The 23,368-nt window shown below is 45.3% G+C and overlaps 1 protein-coding gene across 9 annotated transcripts in view; it reads left to right on the forward strand.

Annotated features, from left to right (window-relative positions):
* The window catches only part of RIN2 (Ras and Rab interactor 2), a 232,766-nt gene that overhangs the window by 200,074 nt on the left and 9,324 nt on the right, over positions 1-23,368 (forward strand). For all 9 annotated transcript variants that reach the window (XM_034641492.1, XM_034641491.1, XM_034641494.1 and 6 more), the window contains 3 exons: positions 3,567-3,658; positions 7,108-8,247; positions 21,545-21,850. In XM_034641492.1, coding sequence (XP_034497383.1) covers positions 3,567-3,658; positions 7,108-8,247; positions 21,545-21,850 — 1,538 coding nt within the window. The remainder of the gene's footprint in view (positions 1-3,566; positions 3,659-7,107; positions 8,248-21,544; positions 21,851-23,368) is intronic.

Here is a 23,368-nt window from a genome sequence, read left to right on the forward strand (position 1 = left end):
GTTGTCAGCCCCGGTGTTCCCCTGGAATGCATATGCACAGGTGCACTAGGTTGGGAATTCCTGAATCAGTCAGCATGTGGCTTGTTACATCAGGAACGTCCATGAAGAGTCAGGCTGAGAACACAAATGAGACACAAACCTTGGCCATGAAGGCCTGGTTGCTCTCTGTCAGTTCGGCATCCTCAGTGTCTTGGAGCACGCTAGAATCACCTGGAATCTTGTTAGAACGCAGATTCCGATTCAGGTGGTCTGGGGCACTGTCTGAGAGTTTGCGTTTCCAACAGCCTCCCTGGTCATGAGGCCAATGCTGCTGGTCCTACAGTTTACACTTTGAGTAGCAAAGGGCTAGACGAAATAATAATTCTTAATTAGTATTGACTAAGTGTAATTATAATTTCAGGGGCTTTCTATAAATGTGCTAGGTACCATACAGACATAATTTCTCATCCTCATGGCAACTCTGAAATTAGGATCGTGAAGACACCATGGCTCAGAGAGTGAGACACTTGCCAACGATCATTCAATTAATATGTGGCAGATACTGGATTTAAATCCAGATCTGCCTTGGTGCCAGAGCCCATATCTTGTCACTCCACAGCACTCCTCCATGGACCTTGGGGTCCAATGGACCTGGGTTCCCAGCCCCACTTAATTCCACATGAGCTCTGTGATTGGGTGCCAGGACCTCCGCATCTATGCTCTCCTGTGCTCCTGATCCACAGGATGGAGGACATCAGAGCTTCTTCCCAGCGGCCTGTGTGGGTCCCTCGTGAGTTAGAGTGCTTGGTGCAATAGTAAGTGCTCACTAGTTAGTCTCCTCCCCTTTAGAAACGTGCCATATAGAGTAAAGGTTAAAAAGTAGATTATGTGTGTCCTAAAACTCTTGAGTGAAACATTTATACCTAAGCTGGCTTTATTTAGTCTGTTATGTAGGTTTTAGAATCAGGGCTCCTTTCCTTAACAGGATAAAATGAGAGGGAAGCAACCGTGTGTGTGTGTGCTATGTTGTACCCTTAGCTGGTGCAGTGGAAAAGGATTCATGTGCAACATCTAATTTTCCCGTAGATCAAAGCCGAAAACGAGCCATTAGTGAGATACAGGTGTGGTTTCCTGCCATACGTGCCCTTAAGAAAAACCCAAACCAGCCATGTGATGTTTAGGCTCCAGGTACAGCATTAGGCAAGGTAAAAGCTTAAAATAAACAGGTTGGTTTTGTCATATGTGGCTTTCTCCCAAATGTCTAAAGAAGGAAGATTTTAATTAAGTTTGTACAGCCGTAGAAGCATATATTTATATGATGCTTTGGCGTTGCAAAGTTCTGCTTCCCATTAATCTTCTTTAAGATTATAATCTGAGTCATTGCCTCTCCCGGGTTAGGCAGCAGCTATTACAAATGCTGCCGACCCCTGAGGCTCCGCCTGCTTCATCCAGAACAGATGCAAGTGGACAAGAAGGGGGTACTCACAACATTTGGAGGCAGAGGAAAGGGACCCTGGAAACAACTCGGAAAAGAGCCACCTCCTGACCTCCCACCCCTAGTATTTATGTGAGCAGTATATTCGAGGCCATGCGACAAATTACATTGTATTCATGTTTTACTCTTTTCATTGACCTTACTAATTTGTTACTCATTGTCAACAGCTTCAGGGGTTCCAGAATCCTCAGGTCATCCAGATTTAACCTGACTGAATTTAGAATGTTGCCTGATCTCACTGTAAACAATGAGTTGTTTGGGTTAGTCATTCTCTTCAATGGAAATTTTCACAGCATCTTGTGTAGACAAAATATAGGCAGAAGCTCTAGGTTTTGTCCCTTACTTACTCCACCTCAGCCATGATGGCCTCCTTGCTGTTCTTCATATATGCCAGACCCTCTCGCACTCCAGGGCCTTTGCACCTGCTGCTCCCTCTGCCTAGAATGTTCTTTCTTTCATGGTTTACCCCTTGGCCCCCTTTAGATCTTCAGTCAAATGCTACCTGCTCATGGGGCCTTCTCTGGCCAACTCTCACTCTTGAATACTCTTTGTTATTCCCCTTTTGCATGTTTTTTTAACTCTGTGGCACACACCCCCTTCTCATGTATTCTATAAATAGCATATTTGTTCTTTGTCTTTTGGTGTCCACTGGAGTGAAACTCCATGCAGGCAGGCAGGGTCTTTTGTCTGTTTGTTCTCAGCACCTGGAACAGTGTCTGGCACATCATAGATGATCATAAACATTTGTTGAATGAATGAATGAATTCCTTTTTTTAAAAAGATTTATTTATTTATTTGAGAGAGAAAGCATGAGCGGGGGAGGGGCAAAAAGAGGGGGAGAGGGAGAGAGAGCCTTTGCATAGACTCCCTGCTGAGCTCTGCTCTCAGTCTGAAGCAGGGCTCAATCCCCGGATTCTGAGATCATGACCTGAGCCGAAACCAAGAGTCTGCCGCTTAACAGACTGAGCCACCCAGGCGCCCCCAAGTTCTTTTTTTGTAAGACCAGTACCACCGCTGAAAAAAATAATTTCTTTTTGGATAAGTCACTATTGTTATTGTATATTCATTCATTCATTTACTCAAAACACGCTCTCTCCCTGTCTGTATCAGGCAAGGCGTTGTGAGAGCCCTGGGGGGTGGGGAATCACCAATGCTTATCCCATGTATATGAAAATGAACAGGTGTTTGCTAGGTCTGCTTTTGTTCTTTTGTAGAAAGCAGGAGGCCATGGTCCATGCATTTACTAGTGGTGACACTATTTGCTGGCCATGGAAGGACCCTTGTGTCTTCTTGTTGGGCCTGTCGGTCTGTAATGTTGGGTGCCTGTGTTTGCTGGTCCACCCATGGTGCCATGCTGCTTGGGGGCAGGCTGTTGCATGAATTCCTTTCCATTTGCCCCCCTACTCAGCATGGTGCAGGGGTAGCAGCAGCAACATCGCCTGGGAGCATGGCAGAAATGCCAAATTTTCAGCCTCACCCAGACCTCCTGAATCAGAGTGTGCAGTAGAACAAGACTCCCAGGGATTTGTGTGCACATAACAGATAGAGAAGCCCTACCTTAATACAAGAGGGAGTTCTTGTCTCCAGTACACAAAGCACAACGCATGGGCTCTAGCTGGAAAATGTCAAAGTAAAACCAACAGATGGTGGAGAACCTGCCGTGTGTAAGGAAGTGAGATATAAATCTTGGTTTAGGATTATACATTCCTGCTCAGTGAGTTGGGGCCCAATGTACAGAACATGTGGCAAATTAGTACGTAATGTTTTATGTGTGTATATGTAAGATCCACCAACATAGGGATTCTGATGCTAACACTAGGTACATGTCAGCTACCCCAGGAAGGAAATTTGGTCCTTGTTACAGATAACCAAAACCAGTCAGCCTATCTCTCAGGCTGTCCGAGTGTGTTACTAGAGGCAAAAATAGTAATCCTGCGGTCCTATCCCCAGTAAACACAAAGTCTGTGTAGGTATGATGTAGTGTCTCCTTAGGACATTTCAGTTGAAGCTAAAACATCTCTAGGGTGGAAATGCAAAGAAGAGATAGAAACAAGACACATAATTACAAATATTCTCTTTTTTGAAAAATCAGGGATGTTCTGCCGTTTACCTTGAAGTTGCCTTATGCCATTTCAACAGCCAAGACTGAGGCTCGGCTTGAAGAACTAGCCCAGCTGGGACTAAGTAAGTGGGTGCCCCTGACCAGGTCTCTCCTGAAATGGTGTATGGAGCAGAGTCAGTGTTAGGCTGGCTGTTGATATACTGTTCCATTGAAAAACAATCCCCATCTCCGTTGGCAAAACTTGGCCTCTAGGTCCATGAGGTCCCTGAATCACACCTGCCAAGAGTCTTTTTTCTAAGTCGAACATTGAGCTGACTCTCAGAGGCAAGTCCTCCATTTGCCTGGGTAACCCCCACATCTCCCCAGCGTCTCCCATGAATGAGACGCTGACCAGGTCTCTCCTGAAATGGTGTATGGAGCAGAGTCAGTGTTAGGCTGGCTGTTGATATACTGTTCCATTGAAAAACAATCCCCATCTCCGTGGCAAAACTTGGCCTCTAGGTCCATGAGGTCCCTGAATCACACCTGCCAAGAGTCTTTTTTCTAAGTCGAACATTGAGCTGACTCTCAGAGGCAAGTCCTCCATTTGCCTGGGTAACCCCCACATCTCCCCAGCGTCTCCCATGAATGGGTTTAGCTACCTTAAATATCTGAGTCCTAATGGAATACAAACTTCCCTAGTGGGTCCTGTCTTTCCTTTCTGTGGCGTCTTACTGGAGAAAGACCTTCCATGGCCAGCAAATAGTACATCTCACGTGCACTACTTCTGTTCTGGAAGAACACACGGGCATTGACGGCACTTCTGTGCTTTGGGGAATTTGACCGTGCAGGCATCTCGAGTAACATCTGTCTCACTTCCTCTCTTGTTGTTCAGTTTCAGTCCTGGTGTCCTGGGCCATGTCCCCTATTCTGCCATGCATCCTCCCTCTGGCCAGCTGGGCACTGGGTTCCCCTCCCACCCCTTTGCCAACGCCCCTAAATGCAACATCACACTTCTGAACGGTGGTTGACAATGGATCAGGACATACAGTTCACCCAATTTCACTTCCTTGTCCCATTGCCCTCAGGAATTATGTGGGTTTAACTTTTGGAGGCAGGGTGAGCTTTCCCCCTAGATTGAAAGGGGAGATTCTCTTAAGATTTTTAGGGCTTCAGTCTTACAAAAGATTAACAACCAGGCCATTGTATTGGAATGGAAATTTGAGATGCTGAAATGCAAGTACCAGGGCTCCTAGGACCTCTGAGAAACCTGGAGATAGATTCAGACTCCCTTCTCAAACTTAGATTGCTTCAAAAGAATTGCTACATATGTCTGAAGCCTGTCTGATGGGCAATTAGGTAGTGGGATTGGGAAACTAATTCCTGGTATAAATGCCAGGGTAGGATAAATGTCTCTGCTGAAAAGTTACGCCATCTCTTGCAATGGAGTTTCAGATACCTTTGGAGAGAGTTTAAGACATTTCTTGAATTTAAGTGAATATAACTAACTAGATCGCAGGCCTCCTGAAGACTTGCACCAGGTCTGTTTTCGCTGCTGACCTCCATCCACAAAACTCCTGGTTCTGTGGTCAATGTGCAGTGCCTACTTCATGCTGGGGACGAAGGACTGAACTGTCATGATCAGCATTTATGTCCTGCAAAGCTAAATGCAAAAATACCTTGTTCTAGTGGCCACTGACCAGAAGCAAATGAGGTCTAATTAATACATACTCAATTTATAATTGTCAGTGTACACATTGTTCATTTTGTGAAGAGATAGCACTTTCTACAACTCTACTGCATTTATTTGTCCTTCCAACAAATGTTTCTGGAGGATCTGCTATGTGACAGGCCCCACACCAAGGGGTCAAAAGTTAATAGTGTCCGTCCCTCCCCTCCCCCACCACCCAGGTCTATAGTCCATATGGGAGAATACACATATGTGGGAGCGAAATGTACTAAACCTTATAAAGTCTGGGAGTGGTGGCAGTAGAAGCCTAAGATGGACCCAAAGGTGGTGGGAGCCATTCCACCCAGACCTACACTTGGGCAAGAGAAATGCATATATGGCGAGCCAGTGTGTAATTTCAAATTTTCTGGTAGCCCCATTAAAGAAAATTAAAAAGACACAGGTGAAATTAATTTTCAGAATTTATTTTATTTAATGTAATAGATCTGAAATATTTTGACAAAGAAGCAATATTTTTCAAAGTATTAATGCAATAAAAGCAATATTTTAAAGGCATTAATGAGGTATTTTCCATTCTTTTTATTTTTTATACCAAGTGTTTGAATCCAGTATGTATTTTATCCTTACAGCACATCTCTCTACGGACATTAAATTTTCATCAGAAACACGTGACCTGTATTTAGATTTCATTAAATTTACAGTTGAAAAACTACATTCACATAACATACCCTAGTTTCAAAACTACTTAAAAGTTTGCCAGTAATCGAATTGCCCATCTGTTTTTAAATTTAATTGACATGAAACGAAATTTAAAATTGAATGCTTCTGTTGCAGTGCGTGGATGTTAAGCGCTCAATGGCTCTCGTTGATTTGGACAGCACAGAGCCAGAGAGAAGGAAAGGAAGGGCAAGAGGAAGCAGGTGACACTTATCAGTAATGTTTACGACACACAGAGGACTGAACATTGGCTCCCAATGCCAGCCTCCCCGTTGTCCCCCATGATTAGCCATTCTGGGCCCATAGAAAAGAAATGCATTTTAGGCAAACACAACAAGGCAAAGCTATAGAGAGAGAATAAACCTAATCCAAATGGAAATCACAACAGACATCACCATCACCATCTCCCACGATTTGCGTGGAAACCCAAGCCCTGTGTGTAAGTAACATAGGGCCTTTCAGCTGCAGTAAGCAATGTGCACGGCTCCAAAGAGTGCTGAGTGCATGTGGCCATAGTAAGGAGGGCTCGGATTTAGGGAGTATGGGCAGCTAACCACTAAGATAAATGGTTGAACTTGCACTCAGCATTTGCATAGGTCTGCTGTCCTTTTTTTCTGCTGATGGGTTCCGTGAGTGTATTTTTCCTCCTTTAGGGTTTTAATGCTGAACGTGTAAAACCCCAAGTGGATTGTGTAACATCCCCCAGGCCCAGCTGCTGGTCCGGCCCATTAAAGGGGAACTGCCAGGTCCTCTGGAGGGCACCTCCAGGAGAAGTGGCTTGGAAAGGGTGGCTTGCTTTGCGAGTAAGCTCAGTTTTTGTAAAGCAAGTCGGGAGCCCCGTGGCCTTTTCCAGGCTTATCCTGTAACAATTCCAGTCCTTTCCTCACCTGTGCAAAGACCGGGCTGGCTTTGTATGTTAGCCAAGCCACTTCTCAGAGGCTTTGAAGGTGAAAAGCCCCTGGAGCCTTCCTGTGAGCCCACAGTTGGGCCTGGCAAAACTTCTACCCTTTCCAGTAAGGGAATGCAGTTAAAGCAAAAAAGAAAAAGAAAAAAAAAACACGCAAGTGTGGCGCCTCCCCCTTCAAAGACGTGTGTTGTCATGCAAGTGTGCTTTTTTTAATTTGTGAAGGAATGGCCCGAGAGTACTGTATTTACATTCTTGTGTTCACTGATAATGACTTTCAGATTTTTGGAGCTCTCCAGCTGACAACAAACCCCCAAACCCTCCACCTCCCCATAGGCCTCTCTCCTCAGACGGTGTTTGTCCTGCCTCTCGTCAGCTCTGCCTTATAAATGGAGTGCATTCTATAAAAACCAGGACGCCTTCGGAGCTGGAGTGCAGCCAGACCAACGGAGCCCTGTGTTTTATTAATCCTCTTTTCTTGAAAGTGCACAGCCAGGACCTCAGTGGAGGCCTGAAACGGCCCTGCACAAGGACTCCCAACGCGAATGGCACCGAGAGGCCTCGGTCCCCCCCACCCAGGCCCCCGCCACCCGCTATTAATAGTCTCCACACAAGCCCTCAGCTGTCCAGGACTGAAACCCGGGCGAGCATGCCAGAAACAGTCAACCATAACAAACATGGGAACGTAGCTCTGCTTGGAACGAAACCAACCCCCATCCCTCCACCCCGGCTGAAGAAGCAGGCTTCTTTTCTTGAGGCGGAAGGCAGCGCAAAGACCTTGACCGGCCGCCGGCCTCGACCGGGCCAGGAGCCGGAGCCGGAGGAGCCGGAGCGGGGCACAGCTGGCAGGCCAGGTGGGGCCCCGCCTGCGGAGGCCCCGCGGGATTGCACAAGGAGCGCCGGCCCTGAATCACGGCCCCCGTGGCATGGAGGCAGACAGAGGCTGAGCGACATGAGCATTTCCACTTCCTCCTCCGACTCGCTGGAGTTCGACCGCAGCATGCCCCTGTTTGGCTACGAGGCGGACACCAACAGCAGCCTGGAGGACTGCGAAGAAGAGAGTGACCAGGAGACCATGGCCCCCCCCATCAAGTCCAAAAAGAAGAGGAACAGCTCCTTCGTGCTGCCCAAGCTCGTCAAGTCCCAGCTGCGCAAGATGAGTGGGGTGTTCAGCTCCTTCATGACCCCCGAGAAGCGCATGGTCAGGAGGATTGCGGAGCTGTCCCGGGACAAGTGCACCTATTTCGGCTGCCTGGTGCAGGACTACGTGAGCTTTCTGCAGGAGAACAAGGAGTGCCACGTGTCTAGCACCGACATGCTGCAGACCATCCGGCAGTTCATGACCCAGGTGAAGAACTATTTGGCTCAGAGCTCAGAGCTGGACCCCCCCATCGAGTCACTGATCCCCGAAGACCAAATCGGTAAGTCCCCACTTGGCCTTTTTTTTTTCTTTTTAAACACAAAGAGTCCCGTAACCTTGTAGAACAGTGCATCATCCCGTGGCAGTTCTCTTGGCTGAAGTTTTCTCTGGAGTTCAAAACAACAACACACTCCATGCCCTCCGCCCATTGGAATGGCACCGTAGGTTCTCAAAGCAGCCCTCACCTTAAACCTGTCTCCCCAGCGGCTGCAAGCCATGCTTGCAAGTGTTTTGGGGAGCCATGGATGGGAACCCCAGAATGGTACTGTTAAGGGGTAAAGTTTGCCTTCTGAGGGTCCGGGGGCCCACCTGATTTTGGGCTGTGTGTGTGACATAGCCGTGGCCTGTTTCCCAGCAGTGCGTCTCTGCAGGCAATGCACGAATAGAAAGGTATTTGTGCTGTCTTCTGGGAGGGTGTTTTCCTCTGCTTTGTTTGGGAAGGACACCTTTCACTGAGGGACAGTGTGCTTCGCAAGAGTGCAGCCATCACGGGTGTGCCCCTGGATTTCGTTTCCATAGTGACCACACCTGTGTGACAAGTGACAGCTCAGTAACCACAATAGAACCACATCCAGAAGCTCCCTGGGACCACCACCCTGTCCCCCTTTTACCAAAAGGGTAACCGCCCTGCTGGCTTCTGATGCCACAGAATTCCTTAAGCAACATGGTTTTGGAGTAAGCAAAAAGAAAAAAAAAAAAAGACAAGTTTATTTTGTGTACCTTTCAAATAAGTAACATATTTGGAGGTCACATGAAAGTGTTTTCTCCAAAGTCAGGGGAAATATTTTCTTTATAACCTCATCGAAGGGCTGAATTGTTAATAGTTTCTTTGGCCAAGGAAAATTTGAATTTGGCAGGGCATCTTTTTTTCCAGGGCAAGAGTGTTGCAAGGATTTTTTTTTTCTTTAAATTTCAGAAGGTTGACTCTAAAAGGCTAATTTCAGGGACCTCATTCACTGGGCAGCCACAGCCGAAAGAGCTACCAAATATTTCCAGGCAGTTCATAGAGCTAAACCCAGATTTCTTCTTTCTGATTGGGTCTGTTTGTTGAAAATAGTAAACACTATGTGGTAGGGAATTCTCTCTCTCGCCTTCTTTCCCTCCCTCCCTCCCTCCCTCCCTTCCTCTCTCTCTCTCTCTCTCTCTCTCTCTCTCTCTCTGTCTCTTTCTCCTTTAAGTAAGTTTCAGCAGCTCTTTGATTTTCTCACAAAGGAATCAAAGCCTTGTTTGTTTTCTCGTGGTTTAAGCCTGGTTGACGGGGCGGGGTTAGAGTCGGGTGTTGCTGAGGAGAGAAACTGGAAGGAATGTGCCCTTGTGGTGTGCTTGGAACTGAAAAAGGTTTCTAGGGGAAGGCGGAATAGCCACCCAGGCTATCCTGTCCTCTGTCCCGCCACAGCCTGCCCCTCAGGGGAGACCAGCTCACTTGCCATATGCACAGGGGAGCTGAACGGTGGAAGAAGCTTCCTCTGGGGCAGCCCAGTGGGGGGAGCCAGGCGCGCGCTGATGTCAGCACCTAGCTATGTGGCCACAGCGCCAACCAGCCCACAGAGACAAGGGTCCCGAGGGAACAACGGCCTTCCCTGCCTTCCCTGCTGAGACTGTAACATCAACCAGAGTGCTGTTCCCTGGGAGGCTCTTCTGCCAGCTACTTTTGAAGTGAAGTTCTGATATGCTACTCACACTCAGAGCCCAAGGGCTCATTTTCTCCAAAAACAAACATACACTTGCTGCACTGGAGGGATGCGGCTTTTAATCTAAGGTCATGATAAGAAGGGACTTTGACATTTCTGGAGCCTCTCCTGTGAGCCAGGGTTCTGTCCAAGTGATGTCAGCGGGGCCTGGCCTCACCCCTGTGAAGCAGGCACGGCCATCCCCTGTGGGGTGCAGAACGCAGGGCTTTGCCAGGTGAAGCCCTTTGTCCCCAGGCCACACCAGCTAGTAACTAGCAGGTGCAGCATTTGGAAGAGTAGCGCACCCTTTGTCGAGGCTGCTCAGGCTACAATTCTGTATGGAGGTGTGGGTGTGGCCAACTAAGTGCTGCCCCGCTTTTTTATTGGCTTGTTTTGGATTTTAAACTTTTGCATGAAAACAGGCACCTCATCGCATGTTCCTTCCCGCGTGAAAGCATCATTCTGTGTTGGAAGTACAATGAATGTGCTGGACTTTTGAAATTAAGAGGAAGGTGAACCAGAGCTGAGGTCACCTGAGAAACTCAACACTTGCCCAAATGGAAAGAAAGAGGTGACTCTAATGATCAGAAAACCGATCCCCTTCAATGTGTAAGTCACTCAGTAGGACTATGACAAAAAATTGGACTTAGTCTAATTGTCTGTGTTTTCCATATTCATGAGTGAAGTGCTCACTAGTTTACTATTGACTGGTTAATACAGTCACTCCTTTGAGCCTCATAACCAACTGAAGGTTGGTACATTTATGTAGATATTGTTCATGTTTTGCAAATTCAAGAACAGAGGCCAAGACATAAAAAGTGACTTGCAGAGGGTTTCACTGCTGATAAGTAGGGGAGCTTGGATTCAACCCAGATCTTTTCTCAGTTGTTTGCATATTCCTACCATATCTCATTTCCTGGGAGGAAGTAACTCACTTTTAATGAGTTCACTTTGAATGCCATCTCCGGAATACCAGGCCTCAAGTTTGTTCTGAACAGGTGTCTGCTAATGCTCCTGAGGCTTTTCAAGAATGCCAGTCTAGTCCTGTCCTCCTTTCCCACAACTTCTGAAGGTGATAGCTCTGAACCAGGAGGTGGGAATTTACATTTAAAGCCTGCATTTAAAGAATGTCCATCCTCCTGAAATTCAGGAAGATGGAGGAGGCATTTCACTGGCTGAACCATGTAGAATTAGAGCTGCCATTCAAATGTGAAAAATGACCGTATGAACACATACATGTCTACATTTAGTATCTGGAGATGGTCCTGATCTGTCTTCTTCAGAGAGTGGTTCTTCAGGTGTCTAGAGAAAAGCCAATGAAAACACCAAGCAGCTCTCACTCACTGCCACTTTATCTACATACTCTTGTCATAGCCCTTTCGGTCAGCACTTTCTAGGTGAGTGTAAAATGATAAATAGCCAATCTCAAAAATAAATTAAAAAATTAAAAAATACAAAATAAATATAAAAATATTAAAAATAAAAAATATATTTAAAAAAAAAAACTACAACTCCAAATGGTTGTATCCTAGTATGGAGAATTTACATTCTGTTTAGACTACCCTTTAAAACACTGTCACCCAAAAGCCCTGCCATTTCAAGGGTCTTGAATAAATATTAGTTGATTGACATCAGCTTCACTCTCTGGTTGAAGAATAAAGCCACTGGGGATAAGACATGGTGAGTTCCCAGGTGAGTCAAGCCCCCTATTCCTTCCAGGGCCACATATTGTTTCCCTTCTGGAGAGCTCTCCATGACATGGACAAACAGATGCTTTAACGAGAACTGTACACACTTTCAAGTCCTAGGAGAAAGTCCTGGGATTAGTAGCTTCATCAACAGTGAGGTATACTCATGACTGGTGTGTCCTACCCTGTAAAGTAGGGACAGGGTGTGACATTACTCATTATTCTATCATGTGTTCCTCTTTGGTGAGCTTGCCCATCATACCAGTCTTTCTCCAGTCTTTTTCAACCAATGGAAGAGATTAGTTTGAAATTTCTGATGGTGAAATCTCCACTCTGCAGAACTCGTTGCTTTTTTGTGGTCGATGTTTTGATTTTATTCAAGCAAAAGAATTTTTATTTCTGATCTGACGTTAATCTTGGGAAATCCCTCTGTTTCCAAGGTTTGTTTCAAGAAAAACACAATTTCTCCAACTCCAAAAATCTTAGTCATCCTAAATTTTCTATTTCATTCAAACAGCCCACCACAGACTGTCAGCAACAATAGAAGAAAGCCAAGTGTTTGTATCCCTAAAAGTTGATAGCAAAAAAAGCAGGACAGTAGTGTTCTGCTTTATTTAATTGGTGTATACTAAAATATGTATTTTCTCTGAAGAACATTTTAATTATGTAAAGAAAAGGTATCTTTAAACTCAATTCCTATTCATGTGATTTTTTTTTAATAGAGAAACAATACTGAAAAGTGGTTAGACACCAGAGAGCATACATAGCATGAATAAGAAAGGGGGTTTGAAGTGACTCCCTAGGAGTTAAACAATTACAACTACTTTACTTCCTCAAGCTTCAGTATCTAGTGTTACTTGTGTTTTAATTTTTATTTCACAGTTTGGTTCAAGCCCTTGAGTAATTATCTGTTCTTTTTTAGATTAAGGGTCATTCTGAGAGATGTGTCCAGAGCGGCATATTGGTGCCAAGATGAGATTAGAATCTCAAATCTGACTTCTGATCTAGACTGTGTGATCATAACACCTGCAAGGAGGGAATGTCCTTGTACAATGCAAAGGGTAGAGATAAAGGAGAAAGATTGAACTCTTGCATGATATAAAGAGAATGCTTATATTAGTTTTGAAAATTAGTTTAAATAGAAGACCCCAGCAGGAAGCATCTCTTTTTTCCCCATGGGACATCATTTGTTGTACAGTTTTTGCCTTGGGACATCAAAAACTGGGTTAATTATATCAACTAAAAGAAGGGTCATGACCCTGGAGTTAAGGACCTCTGTGCAAGGAAATGCGTAGCTCAGTAATTCAGAGAAAGAGAGCCCTTGCTAACAAGGTGGGAACTGGGATGGCATCACAAAATAAGGCTCATGGAGATGTCTGTGCTAGTGTTCTCTGACTATATCCTGAGAATCTTCCATCTCAAGAGAGAGATCAGCACCTGCTGGGCAGGAAACATCACCAGGCAAAAGAGGAATCTTAACAGCAATTGAGAGCCTGAGCAGGGGGACATTTGAAAGTCAATGTTAATTGAAATGGAGGCATCAGAATCTTTTTAAAAGTTGGACACGTCTTCCTCTTCTCTACTTCCACCAATAGAATGGCCCCGATGGGCTGTCTTACCTGTAGATGGAGCCCTCACCATCCAGGGACCCACCCCTAGGCTTGCCTTGCTCCTTCAGTCTGTCTATAGGCCAGGACAGGAACACCCCAACCTTACCTTTCACGGACAATGTCCACTTTGGAGACCCTCACTTACTGGCCAGAGTTGGGGGCTTCTTTTAGAAACCAGAAGTCATAGCCCGCCCATCTGTCAAATCCAAGAGTATGTGTTAAATGCATACTGTGTTTTTAATAGAATCAAGCCAAAGTCCCCATAATCCCTCACTGGGGTGTGGTTCTTGATGGTTTACGGAGCAATTTTATGCATAGAAGCCCCTTAAATCCCCTTAATGCCTTGGGGGGGGTCCCCTTATCCTCATTTTTAGAGATGAGGAAACAAAAGCTTAGTGAGGTCAAGCCCAGGTGCAAATGGGACTGAACCAAATCATGTAGTGGGCTTTTCACACTACCCAGAGCGGCTACACTGTCTTTCTGGGCCATTTTATGAGGAGGAAGACTGTGGTGGCGAAGTCATTATACCAGAGGGGCCTGCTTATCATTGATGTTGTTACCCTGACTCTCCAAGTTCTGCTCTGTAAAATGCTGGCTCTTCCCTCCACCCCCTCAGTACTCTGCTCTGCAGAAGCAGGATGCTGAACACTGCCCACAACCAGGAGATGAGGCTAGACTTCAGCTCCGCCTCCCCAAGGCCAGAGGAGCTGCAGAAATTAGTTAGAATTTTTCTGTAAGGAAGATTGGGCTCTTTTCCACTGCATTGTTGTTGTTGTTGTTGTTGTTAATATTTATTTATTTATTTGAGAGAGAGAGAGCCGGGGTAGAGGGAGACAGAGAAGGAGAGAGAATCTCCAGCACACGCCCCACTGTGCACAGAGCCTGATGCGGGGCTGGATCCCAGGACCCTGACATCATGACCTGAGCCCAGACCAAGAGTTGGATGCTTAACCGACTGAGCCACCCAAGTGCCCTCTCCACTGCTTTGGTTTTTACCAGCCTTTACTAGAAGGTCCTGAAATCAGTCTGACAGATCCTATACATAAACTATGATGAGAATATAACCTATACTTTCCATAATGCCTTTCCTCGAAGCCCAGCAAAATGAACAAAAATACGCGTGAGTCATCCCCTAGTGCTTGCCATCTTTATTTTGGGATCTTCCTCTAAATGATGAAGTGCCCTGTGTTATTTATGGGCCGAAGCATGCGTTGCTCACAAAACATAAAGCAAACCCGGTTACAGGACATCCCTGTGGTGACAGGAGACTTCAGGGATGGGGGTGACTGCCCCACACCTGGGGGATGGCTTCATTGCCAGAGTCTCGCTTCCTGTATTCTGCAGGGGTAAGGAGAAGAAACATAATTTTCATGTAGCCACCCAAAGGAAACGTTTTCAATTCAATTCAGAAGTCACTTTTGGAGCCCATGCTACCTGTGGGCCTCTAGCTGAGGACTGCAGCTGGCTCAGGTGAGCATCCCCAGGTCTGGTGTTCCGAGGAGAGAGGTCTAGTTTGCTCTATGCTGCGGCAGAGGTCACAGAGAACACCAGGCGCCCAGGGAGTGGGGAGGAGGTGGGCAGGCAAGACTGCATGGGAATCCATGTTGGAAAAAGCAAGGAGCCCACCAGCCACAGGGAAGAGCATGTGGAAAGGTGCAGAGGCACAGAGGGGCCACAGTACTGTTGCCTTCAGTGAGAACATGGGTTGCTTCTTCACGAGGATATGGAGCAAAGAAGGGAGGGCAAAGCAGGGGGCACCCCCAGAAGCTGTCTTTAGGGTGCTGGGAAGCATTTTAGAAAAATCACTCCAGGCAGGGTAAGAGTCAAACTCTTTAACAATCTCTGTAGCCTAGGTGCCAACCAATCAAATCAGACACTGGCCATAAACACCTGCAGGCCAATGTGACAAGCCTGGAGGCCAGGGGCGTGGGGTAGAGAGACACAGAGCAGGGATAACAGTGTGACCCCGGCCTTCCTAATCAGTAGACCAAAAACTGTCAGCGATGAACCGAATCCACCTTTCATCTCTCACACTTTCTCATCCCAGGTGGGGCTGGGGGTCTCCACCTCTCAGATGGAGAGAAAGACACACCACTGCCCAAGCGCTCAGCTTGTCTGGGAGTCTGAGCTGTTAAACAGGGACAGAATGGGGCTGTGACAAAACCCTGGCAAGTGCGGGGCAGAAAAACCAGAGGGCCAGACTGCAGATCTGCTGTCTTTGTACCTGTGTGTGGGAGGGGCTGAGGAGAGTAAGAGGGCGCAAGGGAGAAAGATGTACAGGAAGCCAGGCGGCTTTTCAATTAATTTATCAAAGCACTTTCAGTTCCCATTTCCAACCAAGTAAACCACAGTTAACACAGAAGAAAACAAAACGAAGCAGGTCTGAATCATTAAACCTGGAGTCCCTATCCCGAGGTATGCACCCAGCATTCGAAAGGAACAGGGGAGCCAGTGATTCTTGCCCGTTGACTAGGCGACAGGTGCATAGAAAGTGCTCATCACGTGGGATCTCACCTGATGTTCCCAACAATCCCACTGGGAAGCTGTGAGTGATCCCATTTTATAGATGAGGAAGCTAAAGCCTAGAAAGGTCATCTTCTTCCCTCAAGGTCGCAAAGTAGAAAACGGTTCATGTGGACTTCACATGTAACCTGAGACCTGCTTGAACACCAGGCGGTCCGCTTTTTAGGGGTAGTTGGTACAGAGGATTAGCGAAGTTCTGCTGTGGCTGCCTGGGTATCCCATCCCAGCTCTGCTAAGACGGGGTGGATAAATTTCTCAGCTGGAAGGCAGGAGCGTGTGGTGGTTCAGAGTACTTGCTCAGGAGGGACTGTTGGGTTTGAAATCCCAGCTCTGCTACTGATGAGCTGTGTGTGCTTAGTCATGTGTCTTAACATCTCTGTGCCTCCGTTTCTTCATATGTTACATGAACTAGACACCATTGTGTCTGCCCCACTGATACTCACCTGTTTGATTCCCAACTGCCGGTGCCTAAGACATTTTGCCTGACGTTGTCACATGCCACCAGAGGTCTTGTCCTGGGCAGATGGAATGGCTGGGATATGAATGCCCTCTCTTCTCTCCCGGAGCCTGAAGGGAGCAGGTGTATAAATAACCCTTGAGGCATGCTGTACACAAGTCTTGGACTTCCCACAGGGTTGAGCTGGTTGAGCTCCAGCTGCCTCCAGTAATAACTGGCTTGATAGAGCACACAATGTTGCCTGTCTTCTCTCCCATCTCACTCCCTTGTCTGCTACCGGTGCTTCCTGGGCTCACCTTCCAAATGAACTACTCACACCTGAGTCCCCGTCTCAAGGTTGGCTTCTGGAAGAACCCAGGCTAAAACAAATAGGGATTATGTACTCGTTTCAGTCGAAGGGTGGTGTAAACTCTAAATCTGTGTGAAGTGCGTAGCAGTGCTGGGAACACACCAGCACCCAGTGAGTGTCAGTTCCAATCCTTAATCCAATTAAGCAGTCAGAGGAAGAGAGGTAAGCGCATAAAGAAAACACCCAGCTCCTTTCGCTGTTCTCGTCCAGAGGGGAGGCCCTTGTGCCGTCTGACTTGGCAGCAGCAGCGACAGGCTTGCAGCGCGTCTGCGCCACCTGGGAGAATCATTGGACTTCTAAGCTGCGTGTGCACCTGCACAACGAGGATGGCCCTAGTGCCCGCTTCCCACCGCAGAAATGAGGCTTAACATACAGGGATGGGGGTCATTCGTAGAATCCCCTTGGGATAAGAACTGCTCAGAGGAAGCCCAACAGATTGTAGCGATTACCCAGGTGTAACTTCACTATTTGAAATTTCAAACATTAGCTTTGATTTCTGTCATTTTCCTTTAAAAAAAAAAAACAGAATGTCAGAACTCAAACCGAGAGGCCATGCGACCTCGTCTTTTATTTTTGTCAACTAACTTTAGGTTGCAGCCTGTATATTTTGGACATTATGTCGCTGAGATTCTGGGTACTGTTAGACTCTCCCGGAGAATGGCCATTATTATTCTGTTTTGTTTTGGCCATCATTCAGGGTGCTAGTTCCACCTCGCCTTCCTTGGGCAATGAGTCGGGTGGCAGTTCAGAAGTTTGAGGCAATGACAAAGAGGTGAAGTGACTTGGCCAAAGCCACTTAGAAAGACAGAGCCGGGCTGGCTGCCAGGCCGCCTGTTCCTAATGTTCTTTCAAAGACACGCGCCTTCTCTGGACTTCACCTTAACCTCCCAGGCTCTCACTTCCCCCTAGGCAGCAGTGGATAAGCAGAAAATACTCCAGCTGATTGCATGAGCCAGTCTTGTGATGGTTCCCTGTCTGAACTCTGACTTTCTCTGGTATCTGTGCTGTTGGTCAGAGTGAAGCAACAGAGACAAGCAACAGAGACGGGGTTTCTGTCTTCCATTCCTGATAAGGAGTGACTGCTTCACAGCACCAGAGGCCAGCACATTGGACGCTTCTGTACATCACTACATCAGGTCTCAGTAAGGCAAGGAGCCCCTAAGCCTTTGCCATGCCCTTCACCATTTCCCCCTTGCACATGAGCCTTGGGAACAATGGATAGGATCTATCTAAATATTTTCAGAAAATTTGCTCCCAGGTTTCGTCATTCAGCTAACATTTGGTTTCGAAAATTTAAAACATTGTAGTTTAAACAGTTCTCTAGTATTTTCATGTCCTTTGTATGTTTATTTGTTTGTGGATAAGTGCAATTGACACGACCAGATTCCTTGGGTTGAGATCCTGGCTCCCCTTCTTGCTAGCTCTGTGGCATTGATCTCCTTGGGTTTGTTTCCTCATCTAGAAAATGAAAAACATAATAGTCCTCCCCCCATGGGGTTTGTTTGAGTATTTGAAGAGTTGGTGTATATAAGGTGTCTAGAATAGTATCATTGTTCTTACAGTTTAGAAGATTTTGTTTTCTTGGACTTTGAGCAACCACAGATAGTAGAAAACAGCAGGTAGTAGTAATTTATAAGAAATGTGACCCATCTGTTCTTTCTTTTTTTTTTCTTTTCTGGGCTAGTCCACATTCTGAAAGATCTTCTGTTCCTTCTGTTTCCCCAAATCATTTTTCCCTCTTGCTTTGTGAGCAGAATCTGTTTTTCCTATTGGGAAGAACCAAATGGGTTCCAAATCCCTGTTGTTTGAACTTTATTTTTTTTCTATTCTTATGCTTATTAAGAATTTTAGGAGGGCAGAGTTTAGGAGCAAAGTTCTAGAAAATAATGCAAAGAGACCAGTCTTATTTCTAAATTATGACCTTTAAAAAGTATACTTAAAAAAAATCTAACACCGGTCTTTTTGTTTTGTTTTGTTTTCATTTTGGATTTTAAGACAATGGGCACTTGGCAATGGATCTCAGGTTTTAACCATCCTAACAAAAGATTTCTGCAGCACCATTGCTGAGGGTGCGAATCTGTGGCACAAAGACCAGCGTCCCTTCCCTGGTGGCAAAGATGAGTTGCATGAGGGGCCCTGGCTCACTGGTAATGGGCTTTCTACCCTTGCACCCCAGGAACAGCACAGAACCTTATCTTGATGGTTTGTGTTACATTCTGGCTCAGAGATGACCCGGCTCACCTGAGGTTAAAAGTTGCCCTTGGGGGGCGCCTGGGTGGTAGAGTCCTTAAGCATCTGCCTTCGGCTCAGGGCGTGATTCCAGCATTCTGGGATCGAGCCCCACATCAGGCCCCTCCGCTATGAGCCTGCTTCTTCCTCTCCCACTCCCCGTGCTTGGGTTCTCTCTCTCGCTGGATGTCTCTATCTCTGTCAAATAAATAAATAAAAAATCTTTAAAAAAAAAGTTGCCTTTGGGGTTCAAGGTGAAAATCTCAAACTGGTCTCGAGTTGTTTTCCATTGGTTTGATTTATGCAGAATTATTGTAACTTATATTCATAAAGTGTGCAAATCTTAACTGCTCAACTTGACAGATGTTCACGTATGAGCACACACAGGGAACCCCCCTCAGATCCAGATATAGAACATCTCCATCTCCCCAGAAGGGTCCTCCCACAGCCTCATTTATTCCTAGGGGTGACTGCTGTCCTGACTTCTGTCATCACAGATTCAATTGTGCCTGCTTTTGAACTTTATATAAATGAAGTGCTAAAGGAGATACTCTTCTGTGTCTGGCTTTTTTCACACAGCGTTATATCTATGAGATTCATCCCATTGCGTCTGGAGCAACAGGGTGCTCTTTTTCAGGGAATGAATCTTCCATTGTCTAATTCCATTTTCTGAATTCCATTCTACGAATATATTCTTGTCTCCATTCTATTGGGATGGGCCTTTGGATGGTTTCCAGTCTGGGGCAATTATGAATCACACTGCTATCCATGTCCATGTACAGTCCTAATTAATGATTCGCATGACTTCTGCCCCGCTTGGTGCCCGCATTCTAACAGGTTAGTGGTCTCTTATAACCATGAATGGGGCTTGTGTGACCTTTAGATAGAGAGGAATAAACCAGTGAATGTTTATAAAGCGCCTTGAACTTGAGAATTAAGAGATCATTTACTTCGGAAAGCAATGTGATTGTGTAAAATAGTTGTGCAGCCTCAAGCAAGCCATTAGACATCTCCCAATCTCTGCCTCCTCATTTGTAAAATGACATTAGTATTTTGCAAAAATAAGAGAGTTGTAAGAATTAGATGAGCTAATAAATAATAAAATAAAGCACTTGGAGCCTAGCCCAGCTGAAAGCTCAGTGTTAATTGCTATCATTGGTTTTTCAATGTAATGATCATTTAGGGTAAAGTCAAAGATGCTATAATATCACACAGGTTTATTAAGACAACAGAACCAATATAAACCAAGTATTTTGTTTCAATGCCAGATGTCAAGTGAAAATGTTGTTCTGTTTTTCTTCTTACTTTATAACCTCTTTTGCTTAAACCTTGACTTCTATAGCTATATAAAGCTCTAAATTTAAGCAAAGATCTGGATATAGAGGCGGAGGAAAAAAAACAAAACAAAACTTGGGCTGGAGAAGCAGATCATTGTGGGGTCAGCATTAACTTTGGCATGAGTTTTAATTCTCGGTTATGGGAAAACTGTTTTTGGCGTTTGTGCATCCAGCTTAGATTTCTCTTTGTTCCTGCCTTTTAATAATAGGTGACAATTTGGATGCATTAAGATCTGATCCAATGTCAGGAATTCCCAAGGCGAGAGAGATAACTCAACTTTTCCAGTTTTATAAGGAAGCAGATCCATGGGCTTCCAAAATGGAATCACATTAAAGTCTCATAGATGAGGTCTGGCTACCCGGGTAGCTTTGATGAGAACAGGCAAACATTGGAAAGCTGATGTTGAAAAAGCAGAGAGATTATGATTATATAAGGCATCTTCAATCTGGATCTCCGGGTTTATGGTCACTTTACTGTCAGCCAAGAAAGCTACTTCATTGGGCAACTATTCAAAGAAAGAGGCAAAAACAATGCCTTCCACACCTAAAGGTATTTCTAAGCTCTGGCCAGAAACACATTTCAAATTTAAAAATTTTTATTTTGAAATCATTTCAGACATACAGAAAAGTTGCAATCATGTCTACCCTTTATCCTGATTCCCTGAACATTAGCCCTTTGTCATGTTTCATTTTCCTCCTTTCTCTATGCTTACATGCACACGCATGCACACACATGCACACACACACACACACACACACACACACAAACCCTTCTTTTTTCTGAACATTTCAGAGTTAGTTGCAGACATTGTGCCCCTTTATCCCTAAATGCTCCATGTGTATTTCCTAAAAACAGAGACATACCTAACCTGCAGACTATATTCACATTGCATCCAGTGTCCCACTAAAATGCTCTTTATAGCAAATGAAATAAAGAATTTGGGGTCCAGAATTCAATCTAAGATAACGTGTGTATTTAGGTGAGCTTATTTTCTCTGGAAATATTTGAAGGAATCTTGAATATTCTCTTAGCCAGTCTTTCCTTTAAAAAAAAAAATGTATTTACTTACCTGTCAACCAGATGGTCAGTGGAGGGACTGAGTCAAAAGAATGAATGTCTTCTAGAATATTCACCTGTGCTCATGGGGGAGGAGTCATAAAAGTAGTTAAAACAAATCTATTTCATCGTATTGACTGTCTGCAAAAAGAACTGTAAGAATTTATTACGGAGGATTCACTTTCCCTGGCTTTCCAGAAAATGTGCTGGAGAGTGAGCAGCAATGGCGCTGCTGTTTTGTTGGTTGGGTGGGTGTGAAGTGATAACCCGTCTGCCCTGTAGCCCATGCAGAGTTGCAGATGTCCATTCTGAGAAAGCAGACCTTGCATTTCTTCTTCCTTCAGACAATGGTCACAGTAGCTGCACTTTCTTTGGCAGATGTGGTGCTGGAAAAAGCCATGCACAAGTGCATCTTAAAGCCCCTCAAGGGGCACGTGGAGGCCATGCTGAGGGACTTCCACATGGCCGATGGCTCGTGGAAACAACTCAAGGAGAACCTGCAGCTTGTGCGGCAGAGGAACCCCCAGGAGCTGGGGGTCTTTGCGCCAACTCCTGATATTGTGGACGTGGAGAAGATCAAAGTCAAATTCATGACCATGCAGAAGATGTATTCGCCGGAGAAGAAGGTCATGCTGCTGCTGAGGGTCTGCAAGCTTATTTACACTGTCATGGAGAACAACTCAGGTGAGTTGTCCAGGCTCCTCGCACTTCCCACCAGGGCCTGAGACGTGGCCGGCATGGCCAGGGACATGTCAGGCTCGCTAGTTCCCAGTTCTTCTTTGTTTCCATCTCTTGATTTCGCCAAGCAGCTCACAAAAAATTCAAGTGTCACTCTGGTGTCCGGCAGATGGGTTACTTGCAACAGATGGGTAACACCGAGAAAAGTAAGTGGTCGAAGCAACAAGATTCTTGTATGATACCAATTTTTTAAAGATTTAGTTCAGGAAAGTGGATGCAGCTTCAGTCTCTGGAGACTGAAGTCAAATGCTCGCTCTGTGAATGAGTTCATTAACTATGGGGCTCTGGCTACCTTAATCTACTTCTAAGCTGAAGTTTCTATACCTGACATTGAATCTGACCCTGTCCTCCATAAGGCGGGGATTAGATGAAGCAATGCAGGCATAGCCCCAACCACGATGGGAATATTAGCAGTTGTCATTACTACATTTTGGCAAATGAGTGTTTGTGTCCATGAACTACTTCCAGCATGGGTCAAACATGGAGCATTCAATAATGATATGGCTTCAGTACAACCATTTCATTGGTTCTCCCTTATTTGCTGAAGCAGTGTAATTGAATTCACAAAAGAATTACGTGGTTTGAAAGTAAGTCCTCGTATTACCTCAGTTCTGCTTCTTACAGACTCAGGAGTAACCATGATTCGTGGCTAGTGATTGGGCCCTGCGTAGTACCAGGGCTTCGGTGAGCCTGTGATCCACTTTTCCTCTAAGTAAAATTGCTTCATGGAGAAGCAACAGACAGCAAACACAGGCTGTATTAACCACCGCTTATGGAGATGGGAATGTGTGTGCACTTCGCACGTTGTTGGGTGAAGACATTAAAATGTAAGCTCTTGAGCCGGTCGTGATAGCATCACCTCTGAAATTTGCAAACATATTTCACGTACAGGAAGTATATTTTCTGTGGTTCAGACAAGCATTTATGTAAGTTCTAAAATGGTGTCTGCACAGGATTATGTTCTTCCGATGCACAGTTTCTCGGCCTTAGCATTAATGACATTTCAAATGGACAATTCTTTATTGTGGGGGCTGCTTCCTGTTTGGAGTTTATTGGCATTTCGGATGTCATTTGCACCCCACCCTGTAATCATGACAAAGAAAAATGTCTCCAGACAATGCCAAATTCCCCTCGGAGGGGGGGCACAGTCACCCGAGTTGAGACTCACTTATGTAATGAAAAGTAGCAATAAAGACTAAAAAAATTGTTTTGCCATGTATTAATCATATGTATCTATTTGACATATAGTGAATTTGCACATTTAAATAAATTAACTGTGCTCACATTGAGCAGAGCAAAGTTTTTTTGCTGGTCAGAGTTTGGTTCTGTCATTATGTTGATGATTAATTTCCACAGAAAGCAGTAAAGAACACAGTAGAATTCACAGAGGATTAACCTAATAAGTAGATACTTAGTAAATGTTTTATAATGTTACTTGCTGAAAGGTAAACTATTTGCAAGTAC

This window comes from Ailuropoda melanoleuca, chromosome 13, assembly GCF_002007445.2.
Source record: "Ailuropoda melanoleuca isolate Jingjing chromosome 13, ASM200744v2, whole genome shotgun sequence".
Classification (NCBI taxonomy): Eukaryota; Metazoa; Chordata; class Mammalia; order Carnivora; family Ursidae; genus Ailuropoda; species Ailuropoda melanoleuca.